Here is a 16,835-nt window from a genome sequence, read left to right as displayed (position 1 = left end):
ATGGAGAACTGTGGGGTAATAGAATGTCCTGTCTATATGGAGAACTGTGGGGTAATAGAATGTTCTGTCTATATGGAGAACTGTGGGGTAATAGAATGTTCTGTCTATATGGAGAACTGTGGGGTAATAGAATGTTCTGTCTATATGGAGAACTGTGGGGTAATAGAATGTTCTGTCTATATGGAGAACTGTGGGGTAATAGAATGTTCTGTCTGTCTATATGGAGAACTGTGGGGTAATAGAATGTTCTGTCTATATGGAGAACTGTGGGGTAATAGAATGTCCTGTCTATATGGAGAACTGTGGGGTAATAGAATGTTCTGTCTATATGGAGAACTGTGGGGTAATAGAATGTCCTGTCTATATGGAGAACTGTGGGGTAATAGAATGTTCTGTCTATATGGAGAACTGTGGGGTAGTAGAATGTTCTGTCTGTATGGAGAACTGTGGGGTAATAGAATGTTCTGTCTATATGGAGAACTGTGGGGTAATAGAATGTTCTGTCTATATGGAGAACTGTGGGGTAATAGAATGTCCTGTCTATATGGAGAACTGTGGGGTAATAGAATGTCCTGTCTATATGGAGAACTGTGGGGTAATATAATGTTCTGTCTATATGGAGAACTGTGAGGTAATAGAATGTCCTGTCTATATGGAGAACTGTGGGGTAATAGAATGTTCTGTCTATATGGAGAACTGTGGGGTAATAGAATGTCCTGTCTATATGGAGAACTGTGGGGTAATAGAATGTCCTGTCTATATGGAGAACTGTGGGGTAATAGAATGTCCTGTCTATATGGAGAACTGTGGGGTAATAGAATGTTCTGTCTATATGGAGAACTGTGGGGTAATAGAATGTCCTGTCTATATGGAGAACTGTGGGGTAATAGAATGTCCTGCCTATATGGAGAACTGTGGGGTAATAGAATGTCATGTCTGTATGGAGAACTGTGGAGTAATAGAATGTCCTGTCTATATGAGGAACTGTGGGGTAATAGAATGTCCTGTCTATATGGAGAACTGTGGGGTAATAGAATGTCCTGTCTGTATGGAGAACTGTGGGGTAATAGAATGTCCTGTCTGTCTATATGGAGAACTGTGGGGTAATAGAATGTTCTGTCTGTCTATATGGAGAACTGTGGGGTAATAGAATGTTCTGTCTGTCTATATGGAGAACTGTGGGGTAATAATGTTCTGTCTGTCTATATGGAGAACTGTGGGGTAATAGAATGTCCTGTCTATATGGAGAACTGTGGGGTAATAGAATGTCCTGTCTATATGGAGAACTGTGGGGTAATAGAATGTTCTGTCTATATGGAGAACTGTGGGGTAATAGAATGTCCTGTCTATATGGAGAACTGTGGGGTAATAGAATGTCCTGCCTATATGGAGAACTGTGGGGTAATAGAATGTCCTGTCTGTATGGAGAACTGTGGAGTAATAGAATGTCCTGTCTATATGGAGAACTGTGGGGTAATAGAATGTCCTGTCTATATAAGGAACTGTGGGGTAATAGAATGTCCTGTCTATATGGAGAACTGTGGGGTAATAGAATGTTCTGTCTGTCTATATGGAGAACTGTGGGGTAATAATGTTCTGTCTGTCTATATGGAGAACTGTGGGGTAATAGAATGTCCTGTCTGTCTATATGGAGAACTGTGGAGTAATAGAATGTTCTGTCTGTCTATATGGAGAACTGTGGGGTAATAGAATGTCCTGTCTATATGGAGAACTGTGGGGTAATAGAATGTTCTGTCTATATGGAGAACTGTGGGGTAATAGAATGTCCTGTCTATATGGAGAACTGTGGGGTAATAGAATGTCCTGTCTATATGGAGAACTGTGGGGTAATAGAATGTCCTGTCTATATGGAGAACTGTGGGGTAATAGAATGTCCTGTCTATATGGAGAACTGTGGGGAAATAGAATGTCCTGTCTATATGGAGAACTGTGGGGTAATAGAATGTTCTGTCTGTCTATATGGAGAACTGTGGGGTAATAGAATGTTCTGTCTGTCTATATGGAGAACTGTGGGGTAATAGAATGTTCTGTCTGTCTATATGGAGAACTGTGGGGTAATAGAATGTCCTGTCTATATGGAGAACTGTGGGGTAATAGAATGTCCTGTCTATATGGAGAACTGTGGGGTAATAGAATGTCATGTCTGTATCCAAGCAGCTGGGTTTGAGTGTAAGGTGCGTGTCATGTGGATTAAATAATTGCCAATACAGCCCATAAACGATTGAGGGGAACTTTTTCTAAACTAGCTCAACAGCTCTCCTACTATAATCATCATGAAGTCAGGGAAGATATTTTTTTTTTAAACCTGGTACATGTTGTTACTAAAGACTGTCTTGTTTCTGTTCCAGTTGCGTAACAGAGGTCCCAGTACCTTCAGCAAGGCCATGCTGGACATCGAGTGGCCCTACAGGCTCAACAACGGCTCTCTGCTCTACATCACTAAACTAGAGGTGGACGGGGACGGAGGCATGAACTGCAGTACAGACATGGAGATCAACCCACTCAATGTCTCAGTACGTCATAGTATCCTCTCTACCTTTCTCTCGTATTCAGCCCAGACACTTTTCCTGCGTCTGTCCTTTCTTGAAATTGTTACCTTCATGGATTTGAAATAACTGGTAGAGGAAACTAGTCCAGCCCATGAAAGGACTGGTAGAGGAAACTCTAGTCTAGCCCATGAAAGAACTGGCAGAGGAAACTAGTCTAGCCCATGAAAGAACTGGTAGAGGAAACTCTAGTCTAGCCCATGAAAGAACTGGCAGAGGAAACTAGTCTAGCCCATGAAAGAACTGGTAGAGGAAACTCTAGTCTAGCCCATGAAAGAACTGGTAGAGGAAACTCTAGTCTAGCCCATGAAAGAACTGGCAGAGGAAACTATAGTCCAGCCCATGAAAGAACTGGCAGAGGAAACTCTAGTCTAGCCCATGAAAGAACTGGCAGAGGAAACTCTAGTCCAGCCCATGAAAGAACTGGCAGAGGAAACTCTAGTCCAGCCCATGAAAGAACTGGTAGAGGAAACTAGTCTAGCCCATGAAAGAACTGGCAGAGGAAACTCTAGTCCAGCCCATGAAAGAACTGGCAGAGGAAACTCTAGTCTAGCCCATGAAAGAACTGGTAGAGGAAACTAGTCTAGCCCATGAAAGAACTGGTAGAGGAAACTCTAGTCTTGCCCATGAAAGAACTGGCAGAGGAAACTAGTCTAGCCCATTAAAGAACTGGTAGAGGAAACTAGTCTAGCCCATGAAAGAACTGGCAGAGGAAACTCTAGTCCAGCCCATGAAAGAACTGGCAGAGGAAACTCTAGTCTAGCCCATGAAAGAACTGGTAGAGGAAACTCTCGTCTAGCCCATGAAAGAACTGGTAGAGGAAACTCTAGTCTAGCCCATGAAAGAACTGGTAGAGGAAACTCTAGTCTAGCCCATGAAAGAACTGGTAGAGGAAACTCTAGTCTAGCCCATGGAAGAACTGGTAGAGGAAACTAGTCTAGCCCATGAAAGAACTGGTAGAGGAAACTAGTCTAGCCCATGAAAGAACTGGTAGAGGAAACTCTAGTCTAGCCCATGAAAGAACTGGCAGAGGAAACTAGTCTAGCCCATGAAAGAACTGGTAGAGGAAACTCTAGTCTAGCCCATGAAAGAACTGGTAGAGGAAACTCTAGTCTAGCCCATGAAAGAACTGGTAGAGGAAACTCTAGTCTAGCCCATGGAAGAACTGGTAGAGGAAACTAGTCTAGCCCATGAAAGAACTGGCAGAGGAAACTCTAGTCTAGCCCATGAAAGAACTGGTAGAGGAAACTAGTCTAGCCCATGAAAGAACTGGTAGAGGAAACTCTAGTCTAGCCCATGAAAGAACTGGCAGAGGAAACTAGTCTAGCCCATGAAAGAACTGGTAGAGGAAACTCTAGTCTAGCCCATGAAAGAACTGGTAGAGGAAACTCTAGTCCAGCCCATGAAAGAACTGGTAGAGGAAACTCTAGTCTAGCCCATGAAAGAACTGATAGAGGAAACTCTAGTCTAGCCCATGAAAGAACTGGTAGAGGAAACTCTAGTCTAGCCCATGAAAGAACTGGCAGAGGAAACTCTCGTCCAGCCCATGAAAGAACTGGCAGAGGAAACTCTAGTCTAGCCCATGAAAGAACTGGCAGAGGAAACTCTAGTCCAGCCCATGAAAGAACTGGTAGAGGAAACTCTAGTCTAGCCCATGAAAGAACTGGTAGAGGAAACTAGTCTAGCCCATGAAAGAACTGGTAGAGGAAACTCTAGTCTAGCCCATGAAAGAACTGGTAGAGGAAACTCTAGTCTAGCCCATGGAAGAACTGGTAGAGGAAACTAGTCTAGCCCATGAAAGAACTGGCAGAGGAAACTCTAGTCTAGCCCATGAAAGAACTGGTAGAGGAAACTAGTCTAGCCCATGAAAGAACTGGTAGAGGAAACTCTAGTCTAGCCCATGAAAGAACTGGCAGAGGAAACTAGTCTAGCCCATGAAAGAACTGGTAGAGGAAACTCTAGTCTAGCCCATGAAAGAACTGGTAGAGGAAACTCTAGTCCAGCCCATGAAAGAACTGGTAGAGGAAACTCTAGTCTAGCCCATGAAAGAACTGATAGAGGAAACTCTAGTCTAGCCCATGAAAGAACTGGTAGAGGAAACTCTAGTCTAGCCCATGAAAGAACTGGCAGAGGAAACTCTAGTCCAGCCCATGAAAGAACTGGCAGAGGAAACTCTAGTCTAGCCCATGAAAGAACTGGCAGAGGAAACTCTAGTCCAGCCCATGAAAGAACTGGTAGAGGAAACTCTAGTCTAGCCCATGAAAGAACTGGTAGAGGAAACTAGTCTAGCCCATGAAAGAACTGGTAGAGGAAACTCTAGTCTAGCCCATGAAAGAACTGGCAGAGGAAACTCTAGTCTAGCCCATGAAAGAACTGGTAGAGGAAACTCTAGTCTAGCCCATGAAAGAACTGGTAGAGGAAACTCTCGTCTAGCCCATGAAAGAACTGGTAGAGGAAACTCTAGTCTAGCCCATGAAAGAACTGGTAGAGGAAACTAGTCCAGCCCATGAAAGAACTGGTAGAGGAAACTGTCTAGTCTCGCCCATGCTTACGCCAATCCAACACTTAAATGTGGTGAAAACTATATGAGTGCACAATACGGTAGCAAGGACAAATGATTAGGACGTTATCCTCTCTGTGGTAAAGAATACAAATTAAAAGGGTGTTTCTCTCTCTGTCTCTTCTAGAACCCTCTATCTGGAGAGAAGAACACCACCTCTCCAAGTGGAGGAGGAGACAGGACAGAGGGAAGGAACAGGAAGCACGTTCACCGCAGAGAGCTGGAGAGGAAGGAGATGGAGGGAGACCTGGAAACTCTGGTAGCGTCTCTACACCTCCTGGCTACTGTACAACAGAGTTGGGGCCAATTTTTATCATTGAAAAGCAATGGGAATTTCAGTTTACATCCTGAATTGACTCTAAAACAAATCATACAGTAGCAACTAAACTCAGCAAAAAAAGAAACGTCCTTTTTTCAGGACCCTGTCTTTCAAATATAATTCGTAAAAATCTAAATAAATTCACAGCTCTTCATTGTAAAGGGTTTAAACACTGTTTCCCATGCTTGTTCAATGAACCATAAACAATTAATGAACATGCACCTGTGGAACGGTCGCTAAGACACTAACAGCTTACAGGAGGTAGGCAATTAAGGTCACAGTTCTGAAAACTTAGGACACTAAAGAGGCCTTTCTACTGACTCTGAAAAACACCAAAAGAAAGATGCCCAGGGTCCCTGCTCATCTGCGTGAATGTGCCTTAGGCATGCTGCAAGGAGGCATGAGGACTGCAGATGTGGCTAGGGCAATAAATTGCAATGTCCGTACTGTGAGACGCCTAAGACAGCACTACAGGGAGACAGGACGGACAGCTGATCGTCCTCGCAGTGGCAGACCACGTGTAGCAACACCTGCATAGGATCGGTACTTCTGAACATCACACCTGCGGGACAGGTACAGGATGGCAACAACAACTGCCCGAGTTACACCATGGAACGCACAATCCCTCCATCAGTGCTCAGACTGTCCTCAATGGGCTGAGAGAGACCTGACTTAGGGCTTGTAGGCCTGTCGTAAGGCAGGTCCTCACCACACATCACCGGCAACAACGTTGCCTATGGTTACAAATCCACTGTCGCTGGACCAGACAGGACTGGCAAAAAGTGCTCTTCACTGATGAGTCGCGGTTTTATCTCACCAAGGGTGATGGTCGGATTCGCGTTTATCGTCGAAGGAATGAGCGTTACACCGAGACCTGTACTCTGAAACGGGATCGATTTGGAGGTGGAGGGTCCGTCATGGTCTGGGGCGGTGTGTCACAGCATCATCGGACTGAGCTTGTTGTCATTGCAGGCAATCTCAATGCTGTGCATTACAGGGAAGACATCGTCCTCCCTCATGTGGTACCCTTCCTGCAGGCTCATCCTGACATGACCCTCCAGCATGACAATGCCACCAGCCATACTGCTCGTTCTGTGCGTGATTTCCTGCAAGACAGGAATGTCAGTGTTCTGCCATGGCCAGCGAAGAGCTGGGACCTGTTGGATCGGAGGGTGAGGTCTAGCGCCATTTCCCCCCTGAACTGGCAAATCTGGTGCGGTCCATGAGGAGGAGATGCACTGCAGTACTTAATGCAGCTGGTGGCCACACCAGATACTGACTGTTACTTTTGATTTTGACCCCCCCTTTGTTCAGGGACACATTATTCCATTTCTGTTAGTCACATGTCTGTGGAACTTGTTCAGTTTATGTCTCAGTTGTTGAATCTTGTTATGTTCATACAAATATTTACACATGTTAAGTTTGATGAAAATAAACGCAGTTGACAGTGAGAGGACGTTTTTTTTTTTTCTGAGTTTACATAGATGGAGGAGATCAGTGATTGTATGTGTGTCTTCTGTCAGGACTGTTCCAAGGTCCATTGTCTGAAGATCCGGTGTCAGGTGGGCCGCGTGGAGAGAGGTCAGAGTGCTATCCTCTACATCCACTCCAGACTGGGGGTGGCCACCTTCCTCAAGGTGAGACTCCTGTCTGTTATGCTCTAGAGGTTATGTACTGTACTAGCCTGGTGTCCTAGGTTAGATACGGTACTAGCCTGGTGTCCTCGGTTAGATACGGTACTAGCCTGGTGTCCTAGGTTAGATACGGTACTAGCCTGGTGTCCTCGGTTAGATACGGTACTAGCCTGGTGTCCTCGGTTAGATACGGTACTAGCCTGGTGTCCTCGGTTAGATACGGTACTAGCCTGGTGTCCTAGGTTAGATACGGTACTAGCCTGGTGTCCTAGGTTAGATACGGTACTAGCCTGGTGTCCTAGGTTAGATACGGTACTAGCCTGGTGTCCTAGGTTAGATACGGTACTAGCCTGGTGTCCTAGGTTAGATACGGTACTAGCCTGGTGTCCTCGGTTAGATACGGTACTAGCCTGGTGTCCTAGGTTAGATACGGTACTAGCCTGGTGTCCTCGGTTAGATACGGTACTAGCCTGGTGTCCTCGGTTAGATACGGTACTAGCCTGGTGTCCTCGGTTAGATACGGTACTAGCCTGGTGTCCTAGGTTAGATACGGTACTAGCCTGGTGTCCTCGGTTAGATACGGTACTAGCCTGGTGTCCTAGGTTATACGGTACTAGCCTGGTGTCCTCGGTTAGATACGGTACTAGCCTGGTGTCCTCGGTTATATACGGTACTAGCCTGGTGTCCTCGGTTAGATACGGTACTAGCCTGGTGTCCTCGGTTAGATACGGTACTAGCCTGGTGTCCTAGGTTATACGGTACTAGCCTGGTGTCCTCGGTTAGATACGGTACTAGCCTGGTGTCCTCGGTTAGATACGGTACTAGCCTGGTGTCCTAGGTTAGATACGGTACTAGCCTGGTGTCCTCGGTTAGATACGGTACTAGCCTGGTGTCCTCGGTTAGATACGGTACTAGCCTGGTGTCCTCGGTTAGATACGGTACTAGCCTGGTGTCCTAGGTTATATACGGTACTAGCCTGGTGTCCTAGGTTAGATACGGTACTAGCCTGGTGTCCTCGGTTATATACGGTACTAGCCTGGTGTCCTCGGTTAGATACGGTACTAGCCTGGTGTCCTCGGTTAGATACGGTACTAGCCTGGTGTCCTAGGTTAGATACGGTACTAGCCTGGTGTCCTCGGTTGTATATGGTACTAGCCTGGTGTCCTAGGTTAGATACGGTACTAGCCTGGTGTCCTCGGTTGTATACGGTACTAGCCTGGTGTCCTCGGTTGTATACGGTACTAGCCTGGTGTCCTCGGTTGTATACGGTACTAGCCTGGTGTCCTAGGTTAGATACGGTACTAGCCTGGTGTCCTAGGTTAGATACGGTACTAGCCTGGTGTCCTAGGTTGTATACGGTACTAGCCTGGTGTCCTAGGTTATATGGTACTAGCCTGGTGTCCTAGGTTATATACGGTACTAGCCTGGTGTCCTAGGTTGTATACGGTACTAGCCTGGTGTCCTAGGTTATATACGGTACTAGCCTGGTGTCCTAGGTTGTATACGGTACTAGCCTGGTGTCCTAGGTTATATACGGTACTAGCCTGGTGTCCTTGGTGTCCTAGGTTGTATACGGTACTAGCCTGGTGTCCTAGGTTAGATACGGTACTAGCCTGGTGTCCTAGGTTAAATACGGTACTAGCCTGGTGTCCTAGGTTAAATACAGTACTAGCCTGGTCTCCTAGGTTGTATACGGTCCTAGGTTGTATACGATACTAACCTGGTGTCCTAGGTTGTATACTGTACTAGCCTGGTGTCCTAGGTTAAATACGGTACTAGCCTGGTGTCCTAGGTTGTATACAGTACTAGCCTGGTGTCCTAGGTTATACGGTACTAGCCTGGTGTCCTAGGTTATATACGGTACTAGCCTGGTGTCCTAGGTTATATACAGTACTAGCCTGGTGTCCTAGGTTAAATACAGTACTAGCCTGGTGTCCTAGGTTAAATACGGTACTAGCCTGGTGTCCTAGGTTGTATACAGTACTAGCCTGGTGTCCTAGGTTGTATACAGTACTAGCCTGGTGTCCTAGGTTATACGGTACTAGCCTGGTGTCCTAGGTTATATACGGTACTAGCCTGGTGTCCTAGGTTATATACAGTACTAGCCTGGTGTCCTAGGTTAAATACGGTACTAGCCTGGTGTCCTATGTTAAATACGGTACTAGCCTGGTGTCCTAGGTTGTATACAGTACTAGCCTGGTGTCCTAGGTTATACGGTACTAGCCTGGTGTCCTAGGTTATATACGGTACTAGCCTGGTGTCCTAGGTTAAATACGGTACTAGCCTGGTGTCCTAGGTTGTATACAGTACTAGCCTGGTGTCCTAGGTTATACGGTACTAGCCTGGTGTCCTAGGTTATATACGGTACTAGCCTGGTGTCCTAGGTTATATACGGTACTAGCCTGGTGTCCTAGGTTGTATACGGTACTAGCTTGGTGTCCTAGGTTATACGGTACTTGCCTGGTGTCCTAGGTTATATACAGTACTAGCCTGGCGTCCTAGGTTATATACGGTACTAGCCTGGTGTCCTAGGTTATATACGGTACTAGCCTGGCGTCCTAGGTTATATACAGTACTAGCCTGGTGTCCCAGATGTGTTTGTGCTGTATCATACATCCACTCCAGCCTGGGGGGTGGCCACCTTCAATTTGGTTCCTAATGTGTTAGTACTTCCATGTTTCATCTGTCCAATATGAAATGCAGTTTTCTGTTTGAAGACATTTTGCTACAGTGTGCCCTAATGAACACAAACCTGGTTGGAGCATACTGTATGTTTGGTATGCGCTGTACAGGTTAGGGCTCCCGAGTGGCGCAGCATTACAGTGCTAGAGGCGTCACTACAGAACCTGGTTCGATCCCGGGCTGTATCACAACCCGGCCGTGATTGAGAGTCCCATAGGGCGTCGCACAATTGGCCCAGCGTTGTCCGGGTTTGGGTTTGTCCGGGGTAGGCCGTCATTGTAAATAAGAATTTGTTCTTAACTGACTTGCCTAGTTAAATAAAGTAAAAAATATACTCTCCTGGTGGTCCTAGATCGTGGCAAATGACGACAACCGTAGGAGTTGGCAAGACGACGGGACCACTCGGCTAGCTACATGGGACAAAACTAGGAAAGCTTATTACTATGTCGGCTACCTTTTGTTGTTGTTGAAAACGACAAAATGTCTGCTGGACCGATGATGATGATGATGATGATGATGATGATGAGAGGTACAGTAGAGTGTGTTTCTTTTCGTCCAGACTGAGAGCCAGAACCGTTCGTTCACCGTGAGATCCTCCGCTTCCTTCAGCGTCATAGAGATGCCTTATAACAAGAACCTGTTGCCTGAGCTGCCCTCCAACACTACTACGGTGAGTCACATGAAACCAGGTCTCTATCTAAAATGGCTGCAGCCATTATATATCTCACTACTGTTGACCAGAGCCCATAGGGCAGGGTTCCCCAATAGGGCATGAGGGGAATAAAATAAAACATTTATATATATATATACAGTGGGGAGAACAAGTATTTGATACACTGCCGATTTTGCAGGTTTTCCTACTTACAAAGCATGTAGAGGTCTGTAAATTTTATCATAGGTACACTTCAACTGTGAGAGACGGAATCTAAAACAAAAATCCAGAAAATCACATTGTATGATTTTTAAATAATTAATTTGCATTTTATTGCATGACATAAGTATTTGATCACCTACCAACCAGTAAGAATTCCGGCTCTCACAGACCTGTTAGTTTTTCTTTAAGAAGCCCTCCTGTTCTCCACTCATTACCTGTATTAACTGCACCTGTTTGAACTCGTTACCTGTATGAAAGACACCTGTCCACACACTCAATCAAACAGATTCCAACCTCTCCACAATGGCCAAGACCAGAGAGCTGTGTAAGGACATCAGGGATAAAATTGTAGACCTGCACAAGGCTGGGATGGGCTACAGGACAATAGGCAAGCAGCTTGGTGAGAAGGAAACAACTGTTGGCGCAATTATTAGAAAATGGAAGAAGTTCAAGATGACGGTCAATCACCCTCGGTCTGGGGCTCCATGCAAGATTTCACCTCGTGGGGCATCAATGATCATGAGGAAGGTGAGGGATCAGCCCAGAACTACACGGCAGGACCTGGTCAATGACCTGAAGAGAGCTGGGACCACAGTCTCAAAGAAAACCATTAGTAACACACTACGCCGTCATGGATTAAAATCCTGCAGCGCACGCAAGGTCCCCCTGCTTAAGCCAGTGCATGTCCAGGCCTGTCTGAAGTTTGCCAATGACCATCTGGATGATCCAGAGGAGGAATGGGAGAAGGTCATGTGGTCTGATGAGACAAAAATAGAGCTTTTTGGTCTAACTCCACTCGCCGTGTTTGGAGGAAGAAGAAGTATGAGTACAACCCCAAGAACACCATCCCAACCGTGAAGCATGGAGGTGGAAACATCATTCTTTGGGGATGCTTTTCTGCAAAGGGGACAGGACGACTGCACCGTATTGAGGGGAGGATGGATGGGGCCATGTATCGCGAGATCTTGGCCAACAACCTCCTTCCCTCAGTAAGAGCATTGAAGATGGGTCGTGGCTGGGTCTTCCAGCATGACAACGACACGAAGCACACAGCCATGGCAACTAAGGAGTGGCTCCGTAAGAAGCATCTCAAGGTCCTGGAGTGGCCTAGCCAGTCTCCAGACCTGAACCCAATAGAAAATCTTTGGAGGGAGCTGAAACTCCGTATTGCCCAGCGACAGCCCCGAAACCTGAAGGATCTGGAGAAGATCTGTAGGGAGGAGTGGGCCAAAATCCCTGCTGCAGTGTGTGCAAACCTAGTCAAGAACTACAGGAAACGTATGATCTCTGTAATTGCAAACAAAGGTTTCTGTACCAAATATTAAGTACTGCTTTTCTGATGTATCAAATACTTATGTCATGCAATAAAATGCAAATTAATTACTTAAAAATCATACAATGTGATTTTCTGGATTTTTGTTTTAGATTCCGTCTCTCATAGTTGAAGTGTACCTATGATAAAAATTACAGACCTCTACATGCTTTGTAAGTAGGACAACCTGCAAAATCGGCAGTGTATCAAATACTTGTTCTCCCCACTGTATATATATATATATATATATATATATATATATATATATATATATATATATACACACTGATTGTACAAAACATTAGGAACACCTGCTCTTTCCATGACAGACTCACCAGGTAAATGCTGTGATCCCTTGTTAAATTCACTTGAATCAGTGTAGATGAATGGGAGGAGACATGTTAAAGAAGGATTTGAGACAGCTGAGACATGGATTGTGTATGTGTGCCATTCAGAGGGTATAATGGAGAAGACACAAAAGGTTTTAGGTACCTTTGAACGGGGTATGGTAGTAGGTGCCAGGCGCACCAGTTTGTGTCAAGAACTGCAACGCTGCTGGGTTTATAACGTTCAACAGTTCCCTGTGTGTATCAAGAATGGTCCGCCACCCAAAGGACATCCAGCCAACTTGACACAACTGTGAGAAGCATTGGAGTCAACATGGGCGCAGCATCCCTGTGGAACGCTTTCAACACCCCGATGAATGCCCCGATGCCCCCGATGAGTTGAGGCTTTTCTGAGGGCAAAGGGCGTGCAATTCAATATTAGGAAGGTGTTTCGAATGTTTTGTACACTCTGTGTATTTTCTTTCTTGGACATAAGACTACAATTACCAAGAAATCAGCACAAAGTGATTATAATTTAGGAAATCTGTTCCCAAGTATTCCCACGCATAGAGAGGCATATGTGATCGTATACCAACGTTATCAAGGGTTTGAAATGATTCAGTTTTTCTATATCCATTTGGGATTCTTGCGGTCAATTTGCAGTGTACAAATTATTCACGGACTATGTATTCTCACCATCCGCTCAAGGAAAAATCTGCCCACTGCTGAATGTTATTGGGAGACCCCTGCCATAGGGTCCTGAATGGTTTGTTGTGGCTGGCTGGCTGGCTCGGGGCCCTGGGTCTGAACCCCGCCCTGTGCAACTGGGTACTGGCCTTCCTGACTGGCCTTCCCACTTTTTCCTCCAAACATAACGATGGTCATTATTGCCAAGGTAGGCGACAGCACCTCCACTACGCTGATCCTTAACACGGGGGTCCCGCAAGGGTGTGTGCTCAGCCCCATCCTGTACACCCTCTTCACCCATGACTGTGTGACCTCTCACGCCTCCAACTCAATCATCAAGTTTGCAGACAACACAACAGTTGTAGGCCTGATGACGAGAAAGCCTACAGGAGGTGAGGGCCCTGGCGGAGTGGTGCCAGGAAAATAACCGGCTCCCTCAACAAAATGATCGTGGACTTCAGGAGACAGCAGAGGGAGCTCGCCCCTATTCACATCAACGAGAACGCAGTGGAGAGGGTGGAAAGCTTTGAGTTCCTCGGTGTAGACATCACTGACCACCTGAAATGGTCCACCCACAGAGACAGTGTGGCGAAGAAGGAGCGTGGTACGGCAACTGCACCGTCCGCAACCGCAGGGCTCTCCAGGACATCTACACCACCCAGTGTCACAGGAAGGCCAAGAAGATCATCAAGGGCCTCAGCCACCCGAGCCACAGCCTGTTCACCCCGCTACCATCTAGAAGATCATCAAGGACCACAGCCACCCGAGCCACAGCCTGTTCACCCCGCTACCATCTAGAAGATCATCAAGGACCTCAGCCACCCGAGTCACGGCCTGTTCACCCCGCTACCATCTAGAAGATCATCAAGGACCTCAGCCCCCCGAGTCACGGCCTGTTCACCCCGCTACCATCTAGAAGATCATCAAGGACCTCAGCCACCCGAGCCACGGCCTGTTCACCCCGCTACCATCTAGAAGATCATCAAGGACCTCAGCCACCCGAGCCACGGCCTGTTCACCCCGCTACCATCTAGAAGATCATCAAGGACCACAGCCACCCGAGTCACAGCCTGTTCACCCCGCTACCATCTAGTAGATCATCAAGGACCACAGCCACCCGAGTCACGGCCGGTTCACCCCGCTACCATCTAGAAGGCGGAGACCGTACAGGTGCTGCAAAGCTGGGACTGAGAGACTGATAAAGAGCTTCTATCTGAAGGCCATCAGACTGTTAAACATTTACCATTAGCTGGCCTCCGCCCAGTACCCTACCCTGAACTTTAGTCACTGGTACTAGCCGGCTACCACTCGGTACTCTGCCCTGCGCCTTAGAGACTGCTACCCTATGTACATAAACATAGAACACCGGTCACTTTAATAATGTTTACATACTGTTTTACACACTTCATATGTATAATACTGTATTATAGTCCTGGTTCATCCTATATAACTACTGCTGTCCACTTCATATGTATATACTGTGTTCTAGTCCAGGCTCATCTTTATATAACTACTGCTGTCCACTTCATATGTATAATACTGTATTCTAGTCCAGGCTCATCTTTATATAAATACTGCTGTTCACTTTGTATATACATACAGTGTCTTTGGAAACTATTCAGACTTTTTCCACACAGCTTTTTTCTAAAATGGATTCAATTGTTGTTTTTCCTCATCAATCTACACACAATACCGTCATAATGACAAACTAAAAAAAAGTTTTTAAAATGTTTACTAATTTATTTAAATTGTTTTTTGCAATATTACATTTACATAAGTATTCAGACACTTTACTCAGTGCTTTGTTGAAGCACCTTTGGCAGCGATTACAGCATTGAGTCTTCTTGGATGTGACGCTACAAGCTTGGCACACCTGTATTTGGGGAGTTTCTCCCATTCCTCTCTGCAGATCATCTCAAGCTCTGTCAGGTTGGATGGGGAGCGTTGCTGCACTGCTATTTTCAGGTCTTTCCAGAGATGTTTGATCGGGTTCAAGTCTGGGCAGCATCAGGCTGTGGGAATGTTTTTCAGCCTGGTAGACTAGTTGGGATCGAGGCAAAGATGAACGGAGCAAAGTACAGAGAGATCCTTGATGAAAACCTGCTCCAGAGGTTTTCATGGCTGGGCCACTCAAGGGCATTCAGAGACTTGTCCCAAAACCACTCCTGCATCATCTTGGCTGTGTGCTTAGGGTCGTTGTCCTGTTGGAAGGTGAACCTTTGCCCCAGTATGAGGTCCTGAGCGCTCTGGAGCAGGTTTTCATCAAGGATCTCTGTACTTTGCTCCGTTCATCTTTGCCTCGATCCTGACTAGTCTACCTGCCGCTGAAAAACATTCCCACAGCCTGATGCTGCCACCACCATGCTTCACCGTAGGGATGGTGCCAGGTTTCCTCCAGACGTGACACTTGGCATTCAGGCCAAATAATTCAATCTTGTTTCTCATGGTCTGAGAGTCTTTAGGTCCTTTTGGTGCCTTCTGACAAACTCCAAGCGGGCTGTCATGTGCCTTTTACTGAGGAGTGGCATCCGTCTGGCCACTCTACCATGAAGGCCTGATTGGTGGAGTGCTGCAGAGATGGTTGTCCTTCTGGAAGGTTCTCCCATCTCTACAGAGCAGCTCTGTCAGAGTGACCATCGGCTTCTTGGTCACCTCCCTGACCAAGGCCCTTCTCCCCTGATTGCTCAGTTTGGCCGGGCGGCCAGCTCCAGAAAGAGTCTTGGTGGTTCCAAACTTCTTCCATTTAAGAATGATGGAGGCCACTGTGTTCTTGGGGACCTTCAATGCTGCAGACATTTTTTTGGTACCCTTCGCCAGATTTGTGCGTCGGCATAAACCTGTCTCGTTGCTCTACAGACGATTCCTTCGACCTCATGGCTTGGTATTTGATCTGACATGCACTGTCAACTGTGGGTCCTTTTATAGACAGGTGTGTGCCTTTTCAAATCATGTCCAATCAATTGAATTTACCACAGGTGGACTCCAATCATGTTGTAGAAACATCTCAAGGATGATCAATGGAAACAGGATGCACCTGAGCTCAATTTCGAGTCTCATAGCAAAGGGTTTGAACACTTACGTAAATAAAGAATCTCTGTTTATTTTTATTGCAAACATTTTTTTAAACCTGTTTTCGCTTTGTCATTATGGGGTATTGTGTGTAGATTGATGAGGAATTGTTTTTATTTCGTCCATTTTAGAATAATAACCGAACAAAATGTGGAAAAAGTAAAGGGGTCTGAATACATTCCGAATGCACTGTATACAGGATGGTGTGTATAGACAGTAGTTATATAGGATGGTGTGTATAGACAGTATAGACAGTAGTTATATAGGATGGTGTGTATAGACAGTAGTTATATAGGAGGGTGTGTATAGACAGTAGTTATATAGGAGGGTGTGTATAGACAGTAGTTATATAGGAGGGTGTGTATAGACAGTAGTTATATAGGAGGGTGTGTATAGACAGTAGTTATATAGGAGGGTGTGTATAGACAGTAGTTATATAGGATGGTGTGTATAGACAGTAGTTATATAGGAGGGTGTGTATAGACAGTAGTTATATAGGAGGGTGTGTATAGACAGTAGTTATATAGGAGGGTGTGTATAGACAGTAGTTATATAGGAGGGTGTGTATAGACAGTAGTTATATAGGAGGGTGTGTATAGACAGTAGTTATATAGGATGGTGTGTATAGACAGTAGTTATATAGGATGGTGTGTATAGACAGTAGTTATATAGGATGGTGTGTATAGATAGTAGTTATATAGGATGGTGTGTATAGACAGTAGTTATATAGGATGGTGTGTATAGACAGCATAGACAGTAGTTATATAGGATGGTGTGTATAGACAGTAGTTATATAGGAGGGTGT

At 45.7% G+C, this 16,835-nt stretch overlaps 1 protein-coding gene across 1 annotated transcript in view; it reads left to right on the top strand.

The window, feature by feature from the left end:
* Positions 1 to 16,835, top strand: part of LOC139546228 (integrin alpha-V-like) — a 96,339-nt gene that overhangs the window by 70,920 nt on the left and 8,584 nt on the right. The window contains exons 25-28 of the mRNA XM_071354359.1: positions 2,370 to 2,534; positions 5,255 to 5,386; positions 6,970 to 7,083; positions 10,322 to 10,432. Coding sequence (XP_071210460.1) covers positions 2,370 to 2,534; positions 5,255 to 5,386; positions 6,970 to 7,083; positions 10,322 to 10,432 — 522 coding nt within the window. The remainder of the gene's footprint in view (positions 1 to 2,369; positions 2,535 to 5,254; positions 5,387 to 6,969; positions 7,084 to 10,321; positions 10,433 to 16,835) is intronic.

The sequence above is a fragment of the Salvelinus alpinus genome, chromosome 20 (genome assembly GCF_045679555.1).
Source record: "Salvelinus alpinus chromosome 20, SLU_Salpinus.1, whole genome shotgun sequence".
Lineage (NCBI taxonomy): Eukaryota > Metazoa > Chordata > Actinopteri > Salmoniformes > Salmonidae > Salvelinus > Salvelinus alpinus.
Note: the sequence above shows the minus strand (reverse complement) of the source record. Positions and strands in the feature narration are given on the sequence as shown.